Source organism: Genypterus blacodes, unplaced genomic scaffold, assembly GCF_046128005.1.
Source record: "Genypterus blacodes isolate CSIRO-AG114 ecotype Tasmania unplaced genomic scaffold, CSIRO-AGI_Gbla_v1 ptg000152l_1, whole genome shotgun sequence".
NCBI lineage: Eukaryota > Metazoa > Chordata > Actinopteri > Ophidiiformes > Ophidiidae > Genypterus > Genypterus blacodes.
Window position 1 is genome coordinate 75,941 of NW_027466954.1, and position 14,879 is coordinate 90,819.

The 14,879-nt window shown below is 44.8% G+C and overlaps 1 protein-coding gene across 1 annotated transcript in view; it reads right to left on the reverse strand.

Moving 5' to 3' along the window:
• Positions 1 to 14,879, reverse strand: part of LOC143012594 (pyruvate carboxylase, mitochondrial-like) — a gene marked incomplete at its 3' end in the record, with an annotated part of 91,913 nt that overhangs the window by 55,260 nt on the left and 21,774 nt on the right. The window contains exon 10 of the mRNA XM_076165802.1: positions 203 to 321. Within this exon, the coding sequence (XP_076021917.1) occupies positions 203 to 321 (119 nt within the window). The remainder of the gene's footprint in view (positions 1 to 202; positions 322 to 14,879) is intronic.

The following is a 14,879-nucleotide window of genomic DNA, read 5'->3' on the forward strand; positions in this document are numbered from 1 at the left end:
CTTCTTTGCACTTTTCTTGCCAAATTCCGTTTCCCCCTATGAATCATTCTGTCTCCTCCAGCCCAACTTTTCAGCATAGGAGCCATTAACTGCATATCATATTAAACACACACACACACACACACACACACAAACACACATCATCTATCCAGCTGTCCACCAGCCTAAACCCAGAGCATCCAAACAAACATGTGTTACTTACTCAGTGATCTCTTCCGTCACCGTGTGTTCCACCTGGAGTCGGGAGTTGACTTCGATGAAGTAGTGTTTGTTGTGTTTGTCCACCAAGAACTCCACGGTCCCTGCGTTCTCGTAGCCCACCTACAGTAAAACACAGCAAGGGAGTGGGTGAAATAATCGAGTAATAGTTGGGTAAGAGTGTGTAAACAAAACGCAGACAAAGGTGATTCATCTCAATGAGCCATGGAAGAAGAAGGAGAAACCCTCCATGCATACGACCACTTAACTGCACAAAGAACACCGTTTGTTTCATTTGTTATATCCTCTCTTTGCAATTCTGTACTAGACTCTGACACGGAGGGATTTATTGAAAACCCACGATCAAAGACTACTTTTCTCTTTGCCTATCACCTACAGAGCTGCAATTAGAACCCTGTAACCATCAGATTCAGTTTCTCCGTGTGAAAGGTCTCCATAGATGTGGCGTACAGTAGGTGCCAGTTAAAGTGCTGGGTTTGTGCTTTCATAAGACCTGTGTGACATTCATACCAGTCCTACGCTCACAGAACAGAAGATGAAAGTGGAATATTCCGTCCTTTGCTCTGTCTCTGCACTCGCTAATTTGCTTGGGTTTTCCCTCAAGAAACAAATCCCTGAAAGTGTGTTTGCGTCTCAGACACACCACTCTGTGATTTCCACACGGTGTTTCACATTTCTAATATCACCAGTCTAATGTTTGTTTGTTTCCTGGAGATTTTCTAAATGTTGCTGCCTCTGCCCCCTGAAGCTACACCCGCAGCTCTTTGGTGTCCCATTTTCCCTGCCAATAGCTCGGCTTTTTGTTGTGGAAATGTGGGCTACAAAGAACCAGCGGTGCCTCTGTGAAGCATCACTCTGACTTTGGGAGAGATCCTGATGGCATAAGATGAACAGAGGGTTGAACATGTGATAGTTTTGATGTACACTGAATAATTATATATATACAGTTTCTATTATTGTAGCAGGTGTACAGCACAAGGCCACAGGTTCAGTGAGCCACAAAGAATCTCTGATAAGTGTGTAATGAAATGGAGTGCCTGACTAATGATGGGACTGAATAGAACAACTTGTGATAATCCAAGACTTGGGGGTGGTAATAGGACTCCATCTCTGATTCCCATACACTCACTATCACATCCTTATACAGTATTGAAAGGCTTTTCCATGATTCTGCACCTTACATGAATGTGAATGAGCCGGGCAAGATATTAGAAACATCTTTCAATATGACGTGGTATTAACAGCACAAGAGTTCAATCAACATCTCTGACATCAAGAAAACTAAAACTGACAGAATTTTGTCACATTTTTGAATACCCCCTTAACTATTTGCTGGTTCCTTCATACAGTACATACTACATACACACATACTATATACAACATACTGCATACTGGCCTTTAAACGTCTTCACAAAGTGTATATACCCGCATTTTATTATAGATTCTTATAGTGTTAGACACTAGCATCATTATAATCCAGTCTTTGGTTAGCGCTCGAGAAATTGGTTCTTTTCCACACTAAATTATTTATGTTCATGCACCAGTGAGTGAACATTTCTGTTAAAATATAGCTTAATTACTCTTCTGCTCTATTAGATGTTCAGCATGCCTCTATTCGGGGTGAGGCAAGGTGACTTTAATGGAGATCGGCGTGTTGCTATACCAACTACAGTGCTTCCCATACATATTCTTGAAAACTCTTGATGATCTGATGGGCTTGTTTAAGTGCCACAGATGCAGCCACATCACTGATCGTTCCCATAATCAAAAGTACAATTTAAAATGAACCCCATTATTTGTAGAAAACAAATAGAGAAATGGCTAATATCATAATTAATTTAGGGCCTATTAGCAGCGCAAAATCCCAAAGATGTTAAATACTAAAGCAGCCACATGCACGCAAACCTTAATAAAATCTATCTGGAGCGGTTTACTGAAAAGACCTCTTTGTGTTTAGTTTCTTCCCCTCTGCTGGCAGGCTGAGGCAGTCTGGTAGAAACAAGATGAGTTTCAGGAGAGAGCGCATACAAATGAAATGTTTGATACAAAGTCCTTCATCGCTGCTTCAGAGGGAAAGAAAATAAAAAAACATTTGGCTCACATAAGTGAACTCCATGTCAAGACTATCAAATGGGCAGAAGAAAAGAGGAGGAGGGACTGCAGAGAGAGTGAGCGAGAGAGTGAGAGTGAGAGAGAGAGAAAGAGACAGCACTACATATGATTAGTCTACTGAACCTGGAAATGCACATACACGCACACAACACACAAACAGTAGGTACATGCATACAAATGTGTTCATGTAGAAGGACTACAACGGTGTGTGTGTGTGTGTGTGTGTGTGTGTGTGTGTGTGTGTGTGTGTGTGTGTGTGTGTGTGTGTGTGTGTGTGTGTGTGTGTGTGTGTGTGTGTGTGTGTGTGTGTGTGTGTGTGTGTGTGTGTGCGCGTGTCTTTATTAGTGTGGCAGGTTTCATCTGGCTTCATCTTATCAACCAGTTATTAAATCCATAATTAGAAGAATTAGGTTTGTTGTGAGGAAAGCTCACAAACAACAGGAGCTCTGAGGGGAAATTAGACACAGATCAGGAGCTCGGTACACACACACACACACACCACTTGAACACAACACATGTATTTATATTCACCATATCCTTGTAAAATGAGATTTGCGCAGAAATATTCAGATGCACACAGCGGATTTCTGCTCTGTAGAGAGAAATTAGTCTCATTTATGGCATCTGTAGCTCCCCGCTAGTTTTACCACAGAGACTCATTAAAGCATACAAGCACACATTAACACACACCCACACACACATACAAAGTAGCACCAGTAGACTCAACTGTAGATATATGAATGAGCCCAAACAGAGACCAAAAAGGGCACTCAAACACAGATAAGGGGACCTGGGCGCACACACACACTTCTTTCACTAAAATAGATTCATCTTAAAGGGATAGTGCACGTTAATAAACACGAATCTATCGTGCCAAAGAACTAGATGGAGTCATTTGGGCTCATTTCCTTCTGCACTCCCCGCTGAGGTCAATGGAAGTGCATAAAGGCCTTAATAAAGGAAAAAATACAAAATGAACTCAATATCTGAGTACTGAACAAATGTAAGCAAACATTTCAAGAACAGAAAAACGGACTTCTTTTAAAATTCCATTCATTAAATGTTGCAAGGACGCAGGGCAAAGAAAACACTTCAGAGCCTTGAATGAAAATGGATTAGTGTGCTAATGAAAGGAGATGAATTATAGATTTAAAATGACTTAATATCTGAGTGCAGGAAAAACGTAAACACAACCACTTTAGCTTTCCCTGCATCACAAACACAAGCCTACAAAAAACAGCAATGTCCGAGAGGCAAATCACCGAGCTAACTCAAGCAAAAGCTAACCAAAACATGTCACAAGGGGAAAAGCATCAAATACAAACATGTGTTTAGCTTTCTTCCTTCCTTCCTGCTGCTGACCAGTGAATAGTCCCCGTGTGCATGATTGAGCTGAACTCCTCCAGTCACTCATCGACGTCCACTGGTCTACCGCACAGAATGGAAGTGACAGAGACGGAGAGCTTAGACTTTAAAGCACAGAGAGCCAGTGGAAGAAAGTGCATCAAGAAAACTGCATGATGAGTTAAGGGGGAAATGAGCAGAAAGACGGATGCCCAAAGAGATGGGGTTAATGAGGGATTGATGGATGGACGGATCAAATGAGGACAAGAGGCCAGGAATACAAATGTTGAGCGGGGGGGGACAAAGGCCGAGAGAGTGAAAGAGTGGATTGGTAAAGTAGGATGAGTGATCAGGGAGGGAAAGGTGAAGCCAGGGAGCTGCGGTGATGGAGGGACCGTCACTGTCCCGGCTGTTTCCTCATTTAGCAGCAGTTTCCTCTCGATTGTCTAAGATCTAGACTTCATCTTGAATCCGTTTGCTTTGTTACATGATGTGAAGGAGGATAGACATTGACGTCGTGTTTTGGGGGGGTTGTAATTCATGTGATGTCCAACAGTGGGCGTCTCTATGTGCAAAGGAGCAGCCTGTAGAGAACAGTGCGGGTCTGCTGGGTCACGAAATGTCCGGGGGAAGTCTGACTGATGGGTTAGAGTAACAGATTTACACGTCCCAGTGTGGGTGCAGCTGTGTGCACCAGCACAAAGTGAAAGATTAGATTGAGTCCTGTGCATCACAGGCAACAAACAAATCAATGGTCTAATCAATTACAATGACCGGTGAAATGGCTGTCACACAGTGTGCGTTGCGTGTTCACGTGCACGCTTGTGTGTGTGTGTGGTACGGCAGGACTCTCAGTTTAAGGTGACATTCCTTGAGACTGAAAGTGGTTGAAATGTTCTTTTGTAGCTTCTCCTATACCTTCAGAGATTCTGGAATTGGCCCTTGATATAGCTCATCGTGTGTGTGTGTGTGTGTGTGTGTGTGTGTGTGTGTGTGTGTGTGTGTGTGTGTGTGTGTGTGTGTGTGTGTGTGTGTGTGTGTGTGTAGAACAGGGAGAGGTGTCAAATCTGTGGCGCTCTGGCTGGGTGAAATTGAAAGGATGATCAGGGCTGAAAGCATTACATCTTAATTTCCAGTAAATCCAACAAGAACACCCAATTTCTCAGAGTGACACCGGGGCAGAGGGGACGGCCACAGGGAGGAGATGAAGGAAACTGGTCATATAGACAACAGATCATCTTTATAGGGGCACATTAGCTTCTCATTATAATGAGTTCACTTCACTTTGTCGCCTCTAAGCCACGTTAACATGGATGCAGGTTTAGAGTTCCTTCTCTCTCTGCTTCTCCTTTATTTTGGACTCATTCCCCCCTCGTGGGGATTGGAGTTAATCTGGTGCAAAGATCGTCTGTAATGGGATTCAATTACAGCTTACAAACTCACAGCACACACACACACCTCACATCTGATTCATTACTGATACAACCACAGAATCACACACACACACACACACACACACACACACACACACACACACACACACACACACACACACACACACACACACACACACACACACACACACACACACACACACACACACACACACACACACACACACACACACACACACACACACACACACACACACACACACGTTGCGATTCACTGGTGCCCCCTCTCTAATCTATTTTGCTACAGGCACCTGCCAATGAAGCCGTTCTCACCCACCCGCACAAAAATATATATACAACAATATCTACACAAGCAAAGGCCTCACACACAAACACACACTCTAATCATGCTGTTCACGCACCAGCATCCCATATGCCCAAGGCAAACAAAGCTCATGCTGTTCATAATGAACACGAGCGGGTGCACGAACACACGCACACACACACCAAATCCCCCTATGCACCCACATGCTGATCTTCATTCCAGCTGTAATGTAAAAAGAGTTTGACCAGAATTCTATGTCTATCACTCATTTCCTTCCTCTTCAATCATTCACACTTAAATCTTGTTCCACATTCTGCAGTCGTCCACCCTCCTCTCCTTTCATGTTCCCTTCTTATGCTGATTCTCTGCCCGACACTTCCTCCTGTCAGTTGCTGCAACATTGGTATGCAAAATCACTCTGGACCAAAAACCAAAACAGGTAAATAAAATCTGCTGAGGCTCAACAGCCAAACCATACATTTCTGTGTACTTTTGAGTTTTATAATCTATCATTTATAATCTCCACATGCTCATCGTCATGGCAAAGACCTCCTCCTGAACTGAAGCCTGGATAAGAACTTGGGTGTGTGTGTTACATGAGCCTCACTTAGGTTTGTATCTGCTAAAAATGTAAATGCAACATGTAACAGAATATCTCATCCGGTCCTGAAACCTATCCAAGTACATCAGAGTCATATCTCAATGTTTCCACACTCGTCTTCCGGCACATTGATGAAGGACGATCATCAAGATTCATCAACGTTTGAACCTGGGTTCCCCACTTAAAGGGAGACGTCCCAACATAATCATGACTCCAATCATCTAAACCAGCACATTCATCCGTCGCTACATGGTTGTATTTACTAACACAAATCCCCAAAAGGGCAAAACACGTTCGTCAAACTACATGAATACTTTCTGAAGTGTGAGTTATTCATTTCTCTGACACCCTCCGTCTTTTCACAGCTCTCTGATCCTTCCTGTTGCTTTCCTCCCTTCATCTCCTGTCCCTGTACATGGCTTCCAGTCAAAAAAAAGCCCAAACTTTTCCACCATCATCTCTCAGTCTGTGGCACTTGTCCTTTGCACCGCTTTCATCACTCTCCTCTTCCCCCCTCCTCACAACTAGCCTTCAGAGAGATCGGCCTCTAACTGGAAAAAAAAGGAGGGAGACAGATATAGGAGTCAAGAGTGACTAAGGGCTGGGGGGGTCAAAGATGCCCAGATGGCACGACAGGGAGCCGTACAAGGAACAGAGGGGAAGTAAAAGGACACGAGGGATGTGGGGCGGTAGCTGGTGAATGGAGCAGATGGCTCGACAACAAATAGTGACAAAGTAAAGGGAATGTGGAGAGAAGAGAGAGAGAGAGAGAGAGAGATCTAGAAGAGGTATACAGTATACGACACCGACACACTCGTATGTGTACAGGGTTGGAAAGGTTCTGTTAAGATAACTATGCAGACCCATCATTCCAATGCTTCTATCAAATGATGTAGCATGACATCATTGCCTATTAGAAGTTTATGCAAAGTTATTTCTGATTTCCTGTATTGCTATCAGACAAAGCACAGGTAAGCAAGTTGTACACAGTCTGAAAAACAATTCAGCCATAAAGACGGGAAGCGAGAAAGAGGAAACCGGCGCGGACACATTTTAAATCACTGTGGCCACGGAAGACACCTTACAGCAACTTATAGGCCTGTTGTGGACGCGCGGCGATGTGGGCTCGTAAAATCTGAGGTTTACTATCAATTAATTTAAAAGCATACATCACAGTGCAAAGTGTGGCCATTGTGTTAGATATACTGTGGGGACAGAGACAAAGACCCACCCCTAAAATAAAAATCGTATTGCTGAGAAAGTTTCTGTGGGCAGATTTGCTGTCAAGCAAGGCAACCAAACTGTCAGACTTTATGACATCATAAAGACGCTGTGAGACAGGGCGAGTGTACGCCGAGCATGTGTGGTTTCCACGGCCACACATTGTTTTATTTTCTCAATTTTTCCTTTACCTTCTTGGCCCCGAGGCTCCACACTCTTCTCTTCCCACTGTTTATACCTGCAGAAAACTCCAGATTTTCAACTATTGCCTTTTCACGAAAACTCACTGACAGCAGACATCGACTTCCACCTGTGTGCATTTGTTTGGTGTCCCTGCAACCGACACAAATGGTTTCGCTTTCCAGAAACAAGTGGAGTGTACATCTGCACAGACGAGACGAGGCACCATCATGGGTCTACACGGAACACGGATCCAGCACAGCTACAGAGGATCCACAGAGGTAGGCAACGACTAAAAGGCTACAATGAATTCCAACTCCAATCCCCAAGAGTGCCGACCAAGACTCGGAGCCATAACAGATGCCCTCACATTTTTCTAGCAGTGTTCGAAATTATTGGAGCTAAGGTTGAGATGACGCTCCAGTTTGAGCGGATAAATGAAAAGTCCCCGGAGCAGAAGCCGGTGTACCAGTCTGAAGAAACCATTTCTGCCCTCTCTTTCCCAGGTGAGAGATTTATAATAAGCCTGTGCTGGGTTGTGTAGTGTGAGCACCGTCATCAAGACACAGGGCTGCAGGAAAGACTCTCCTGTAATATGAGCAGCTCAGTCATTTCTGAAGTTTTTCCCATTAATGCAATTCAAAATTTTGCACCAGCTCCTTCTGCGTTCGCCTCCCTTTCCCCGACTCTGGCTCCATTCCACTGCCCGTGATATACGGTGTATGTAAGCCCAAAACATTTTCAGTGTCTGTCGGTTTCTCCGGCCCATTACGACACAAGCCTTCACTCCGTCTGTGGGCTCGTCTTCATCGCTCTTCTCCAGATTATCCCGCAATCTATTCTTCCACTCATACATCAAGCTGCCACCTCTCAATTCCTAGGGAGAAGTTCTTTCATGCTGGAGCGGCTGAAAGTATCCACTATGTTTGACCTGGAGAAGAAGGATTACATGCAATTACTGTAACACACACACATCTGACAACAGGCGACAAGAGCATCATGTTGATGACATCGTGCCAAAGGAGAAGGTTGTCATAAAGCTCTCCAACCTATTGAAATATTGAAACTGTCCACTGCAGTGATAGAAAAGCAGTGGGATTCAAACTGAAAAGGGGTCAAAAAGTCAGGATATTATTAAATCTTGCTAAATATCCCATTACCCTAATATCTGACTCGTTCAAGTCTTTTCAAATCCCCTTTTCTCACGTCTTATCCACACCCAGACAGGTTCTTAAAGCTACTCCTCTTCTCCTTCATCTCATCCTCCTCTTCAGCCTGTTCACCAGCTCATATTTTCCTTTCATTCCCTCCCAAAGCCTTCTTCATAAAGTGTGTTATTCCTACTTTTCGAATAAAAGCCAATAATCTCTCCATCATTCCCTTTCACTTAGCGCTTTTATTTCTCAGATTCTCCTCTGATTCTTCCCCTCTTGCATCTGTCTGCCCTCATTCACCCGTCGCTCTGTCAGCAGTTAATGAAAGCATAATGAGCTTGTTGTTTATGAAACGATGAGATGGAGGAATAAATACAGCTGGCTGGTGATCAAAGAGTGACGCACAACTGGACTCGCACAAATCCAGCTAAGTAGACGTGTAGTAGCAACTTGGCACCAAAATAAACCCAAATAGCATTTCTCTCTCCTCTCTTCCTCCAGCCTCCTCTTCCTCATGCTCTCCCTCATTCCATCTCACTCTTCCCTCCTCCTCCTGTTTGCCTCCCACCCTCCTCTTCTCCATCTTTCAATGCCTCTCACTCTCTTTCTCACGGTTTCCAAAAGGCAGTACAGGTAGATATGGGGTTTCTACTTCGTACCACTACATTTGTGTGTGTGTGGTGTGTGTGTGTGTGTCTGTCCAAACACTGCCTGTCAGAGTGTGTGTGTGTGTGTGTGTGTGTGTGTGTGTGTGTGTGTGTGTGTGTGTGTGTGTGTGTGTGTGTGTGTGTGTGTGTGTGTGTGTGTGTGTCTCTCTCTCTCTCTCTCTTTCACCATGAGATTTGGCTGTAGTGTGTGTGTGACACCCACACTGCAGCATTTGACACAGCCTGGAGGAGCGAGAAACCGAGAAACTGGAGGAGAGCAGAGAGACGGAGACAAGAGGAGACACAGAATGGCACAAAAATACAAGGTGGCGCCTGTGTAGTGTGTGTGTACACATACGTTTGTGTGCGTCTAATTTTGGATGTGCGACGTGCATGTGAAACTGTGCCATGTGTCAATCCACTCCCATGTGACAACTATGTTGCATCGTTCAAAATGTATGTCAGCCTAATGCATATTCAGGTTTTTAGAAGGAGTGCAATTGTGTCCTACATCTCACACACACACACACACACACACACACACACACACACACACACACACACACACACACACACACACACACACACACACACACACACACACACACACACACACACCCCCCCCCCCCCCCCCCCGGGCTGAATGCATTAAATCAGCATTTTTGGAGACGAATGTGCATTTTTCATTTTTTTTCCGGTATTTTAGAAAGCGTTTGACACGATATAAGAACATTGGTCGGCACTGCGACAAACACTGATTATGTTAGAATGAATCCATGCGTTTGGAAGCCCCTTATATAACATGGACCAACAGCACACGGCCCTCTTTCACACATCCTCCTGAGACCCGGACATTTATTGTGTGTGCATTTTTAATTTCTCCTCTCTACTTGGGATAAAGGGGACCTAATAACTATAAAACAAAAGTGGCAATGTCCATACATGAGGACAACAGGTCTAAGGAGAGCACAGTGATGTATAAGGTGCAGGGAGGGAAAAATGTAATGTCCACAAACGAGAACGCAGGGTCTCAGGAGCATACATCTATTTATTATTAGTAAACTGAACCACACAGAACTGCAGCTCCGCACTGAGAAGAACTGTTTAACTCTGAGTGAGAAAGCCAAAAGAGAAAAGGGGAGAAAACAAGAGAGATAAGATGGAGCATTGATAAGAGTACAAGCCAGTGGAGTGTCGAAGCAGTGATGAACACAACACAAACACACACACACACACACACACACACACACACACACACACGTACGTACGCACACCTGTCGAGGGATTGTGGGTGTGAGAGAGCAAAGGGTGAAGAGGGAGGGGGGGTCCCAGAATTAGAAAGACAAGGCAGATAAGCTGAGGAGAGGGAGAGGGAGGAAAACGTGGGGAAAAAGGAGAGAAGGTGAGAGAAGAGAAACCATGACAGTGAGCAGGAGAGAGAGGAGACACAATCACCGACGCAAAGGTGAGAGGGAGGGAAGTGTAGAGAGGCAGAGAGTGGATAAGTGGAGGGAAGGCGTTCAATTATACAACATCAAATAATGCTGCGCTAAACGAGGAAAACTGCAGAGGTCTCCAAGTGACATCACTTCATTAACAGCCCCTGCTGGAGTGAAACGGGGGGAGAGAGGGGAGGAGAGAGAGGAGCAGGACATCTCCCCCTTGCTCCCATTCTCCTGCTCATCACTACACTGCAATGCAAGCAAAGCCATTTCCAGTTTCATTCCGCAGGCTTAGCTGTGCCCACACTGATAGCATTTTCACTTAGGGCTCACTGGTGATTTGTGCGTGTGTGTGAGTCTGCTGCGTGCTAGTTCGCACTCACTGAAGACTGTGCTCTGTTGATTTCCCTTTCCATCTCCTCTCGTCATACACGTGTGCCTAAAAACTGTAAATCTGTAGCCACATGCTTTCGAAAGATGGAGATAATGGAAGGTGTGAACGTAGAGAGAACATTTTTCTTCACATTTTCCTGTGTGTTTACTCTGCATGGTGATGCGAGGGGCGAGGGCGCAGTGAAGAAGAGGCTTCCCACTCTTCGCCTCCATCCCTCCACCTTCACATCTCCGATTTCACAAAGTACAGCTGGCTTCAGTTTCCCTTCAGCTGGCAGGAGGAATCAATACTACACCTCTTTTCTCTTCGCCTCACTTCCGCTTGCTTCAGTCCCTGCATCCTCCCACCGCCAAGCCCTCCTCTCTGCCGTTCTTTAATAGTTTACTCTTTTCATTCCCTTGTTTGGTTCCCTTTACCCTCCTCCATCCATCCATTTCTGCGTGATTCTCACTTTACTGTTTGTTGCTTTCTCGCCCCGTTTACCCGACAATCCGTCTTTCACTCCCTTCTAGATTATCTGTTTCACATCACCGACTGTGTGTGGAATGAAGATGAATGTGTAAAGCATCGCTCAGACAGCACTCACTGAGGCTCACAATCGCTGATCAGCTGCACAAACACGTCGTCCACGTCAACGTCGCACCGACTCAGAGGAAAGGACTCACAAAAATAGACACACGCACAAAATGGTTTACTGAAATCTGAATAGTCAGAGCATTTACCTCGGGATGGGTGTTTGATGGAATATTTAATAATGTTTCCAGAGCAAAAATTGTGGGTTTTAGAGGTCTAAAATGGGACACACACACGCACACACGCACACGCACACACAGACAGGTGGGCCGTTTATGCGCCTGAGTAGCAGCAATATTGTTTACAGTACACCAACACCTCCAGGGACCGAATGTCACTCTGAATTGGACTCCCTTGTGTGCCTGTGTGTGTGTACAAGTGCCTGTCTGTCTTTCTACCGGGGACACAACTTGTCAAAGGCGGCGTGTCGTCTCTTCACTCACCTCGGCCACAGTGATTGACAGCAGAACTAATCCCTTGTTTAACACCCTGGTGGATTGATTGCCGGACGGACGGACGTGCTTGTGCACACAAACAACTTGCAGACGGACACGAGTAGCAAAACTGGAACACTGCACACAACGGCGGCAGAGCCGGGTACACACTTGAAAAAAGATTTGATGGCACAAACACACATTTACACAGACGAGACCGAGCCGATCCCGTACAGTCTCTGCTCAACAACAACTGTACTTCATGAAGTCTGGAGCAGTTCAGTTGAGATGTGGACATGATCTGATCCAACCTTCGGACAACCCATCCACCCACTGACTGATCTAGAAGCACTAAAGCATCCTGTAGGTGCACCAGGTCCACTTAAAGGAAACTACACTTCAGCTTATCCATGTCAAAAGCAACATTTTAACAATTTAACTGGATTCAGAGAACAACTATGGGACTGTGCTGTGTGAGAGCAGTCAATATACATAACTGCAAGCAGACTCATAGAAAACCTTCAATTGAATTTCTATCCCTTTGTCAAACTCTAGTCTGCAGACATCCGTACCAGAGAGCTCTGCTTCTTCCCGCTGAAGCTTCAAGCCTTCAAACATCGGCCTCAGACGTCCTACACGAGCTCGAGCGCAGCACCGTTCAATCCCGCTGACACATGGAAATGTACGCCACGGTTTTCTGTGAGGCTGCTAATGAGCTGTAGACGTGGAGTGTTTGTGCCTTTGAGTGGCAGATGTCTCAGGGGACGGTGGGAGAAAGAGCAGGCAGACAAAAGCTAAATACTAAACACAAACAAAAACAAAAAAGACTCTTTCCCCTCGTTCCTGTAAACGCACTAAAGCCCAGTTGCAATCCTTTGACTCAGGAGGCAGATCTCTCATCCTCTCCCTCTCCCTCTCCATCTCCCACTTACCAGAAAGCAGCAAATTAAATTATTCTGTCCTCTTCCACTTTTATCGCTCCAGGAGAACGCAGAAAAGCATAGCGGTGCTTTTCTGGCCTCGTTTCAAGTTTTGAATGTCTGCCTCCTCACCATCCAGAGTACTGAAGCTGAAGCGTTGTGTTGTGAGCTCGCATCACACACACACAACGTCAAAGAGGTAAGCCAGTCTCCATTGTCAACATTCCTCAGTGAGTTTCCTAATTACAGCCGCACACAGCGTCTGACAGACTCTCCCCAACTCCTAGATTTATGCATGGAAGTAAAAGGATTCCGTCTTTGGCTGAGCGGAACACAACTCGCTGCTTAATCAGCTTCTTGCGAGGCCGGAGGGTCCGGTGTGTAAATGCATGTGCGGCTTTTCTTACACGGACTGCGGGACAATGGAATGTTTACATGCTTGATTAAAATCTGCTCTCATTAGCATAATAGAGGGCCGTTACTCTGTGTACACCAATTATGGCGTTCAGATTGTGTTCGATTTCAATCCAAATTGCAATAAGTAATTTTTTCCCCCCGGTTCAAAGTGCTCAATCACCGCAGGAGGCTGAATAAACAATCACTTGACCTGATTGACCCGTCAGCCACTGTTGCCTCTGAAGTCTAAAGCGTTTTAATTACAAACGCACCATATTGTAATGAAACGATGATGTCATTTCTTCCTTGTGCAGACGCAGACACGCTGTGCAACTTCATAATGAACACAGCGTGAAAATAGACCGCCAAATAAATAGAATTATGGATCCAGTGAGCAGTTTATCATCTGCACGCCTTTCATTTCACATCTCAATAATCTGTCAGTGCTACCCGCCATTTATCTACTTTAAGCAGTTTGAAACTTACTTAATTTCTTCCTGTCATCTCTCAGATTGATGAGATTGTTTATGTTTTGTCGTCTCCACATATAGACTGTACTCAACTCACTCCTCCTGTGTAACAATATGTGAAAAATGAAAACCTGTCAAAGCAGATGAATCCCAGCAGCTTGTCAAAACTGCCAGCCAAGCCAGCTAATTATTTACTATTAGTTATGGTGTCTGTACATCCTTCCATTTACACACACACACACACACACACACACACACTTGCCAGATGTCGGGTGAACTCATTAGATGGCTGCAAACGTATAGAGGGAGACATGTCACTCAAACACCGGCGCCGATGCAACATTGATGAGTACAAGTGCTCATCAGCAGCAATGGTGACAGTTTACCAGTCTCCGTGCGTCATGGAGCTGATCTGTAGGAATCAGACAACAGTTTCAACTCACAACAACAACAACAACAACAACCGCGACAAATACGTTTGCCTTCTTGCTTTCCAATTCATTTACATTCAGTCACATTTTGCACATGATGGAGAGTGTGTGTCGCAGAGAGAGCTGGAGCACTGGAATCCAATATTGGTCAAAGTTGTCCCCACGCCCTACATGGTTCCTGCCTGTCAGTCAACTCGTCTCCAGGATATAAAGTATGCCATAGCCTCTGACCCCTCCCAACAGAAACCCTGCGTCCTCTTCTTCACTTTAAGATTATGAAAAACAATAAAGTTGCTATTCAATGTGTGTGAAGGAAGGAAGCCCAAAGAGCTCAGACAACCATAGGCTAACAACACAACACACTACACTACACTTAGGAATGCAATGCTGAGTTATTAGCATTTTGAAATAATATAGGAGTACAAGTTTAAAGATGAACAACATGTTAACATTCAGAGAGCAGTATTTTAGTTTCTACTTCACTGTGAGCAACAGATAAATGCTACCGGTTCCAATCTAGTAATGAAATCTCGTGAAAAAGTAAAACATTTCCCTACACAGATCCTCCATTGTCCTCTCTCCGACATCAAAGTGAGGAACAAAGAGACAGCAGGTGATGAGA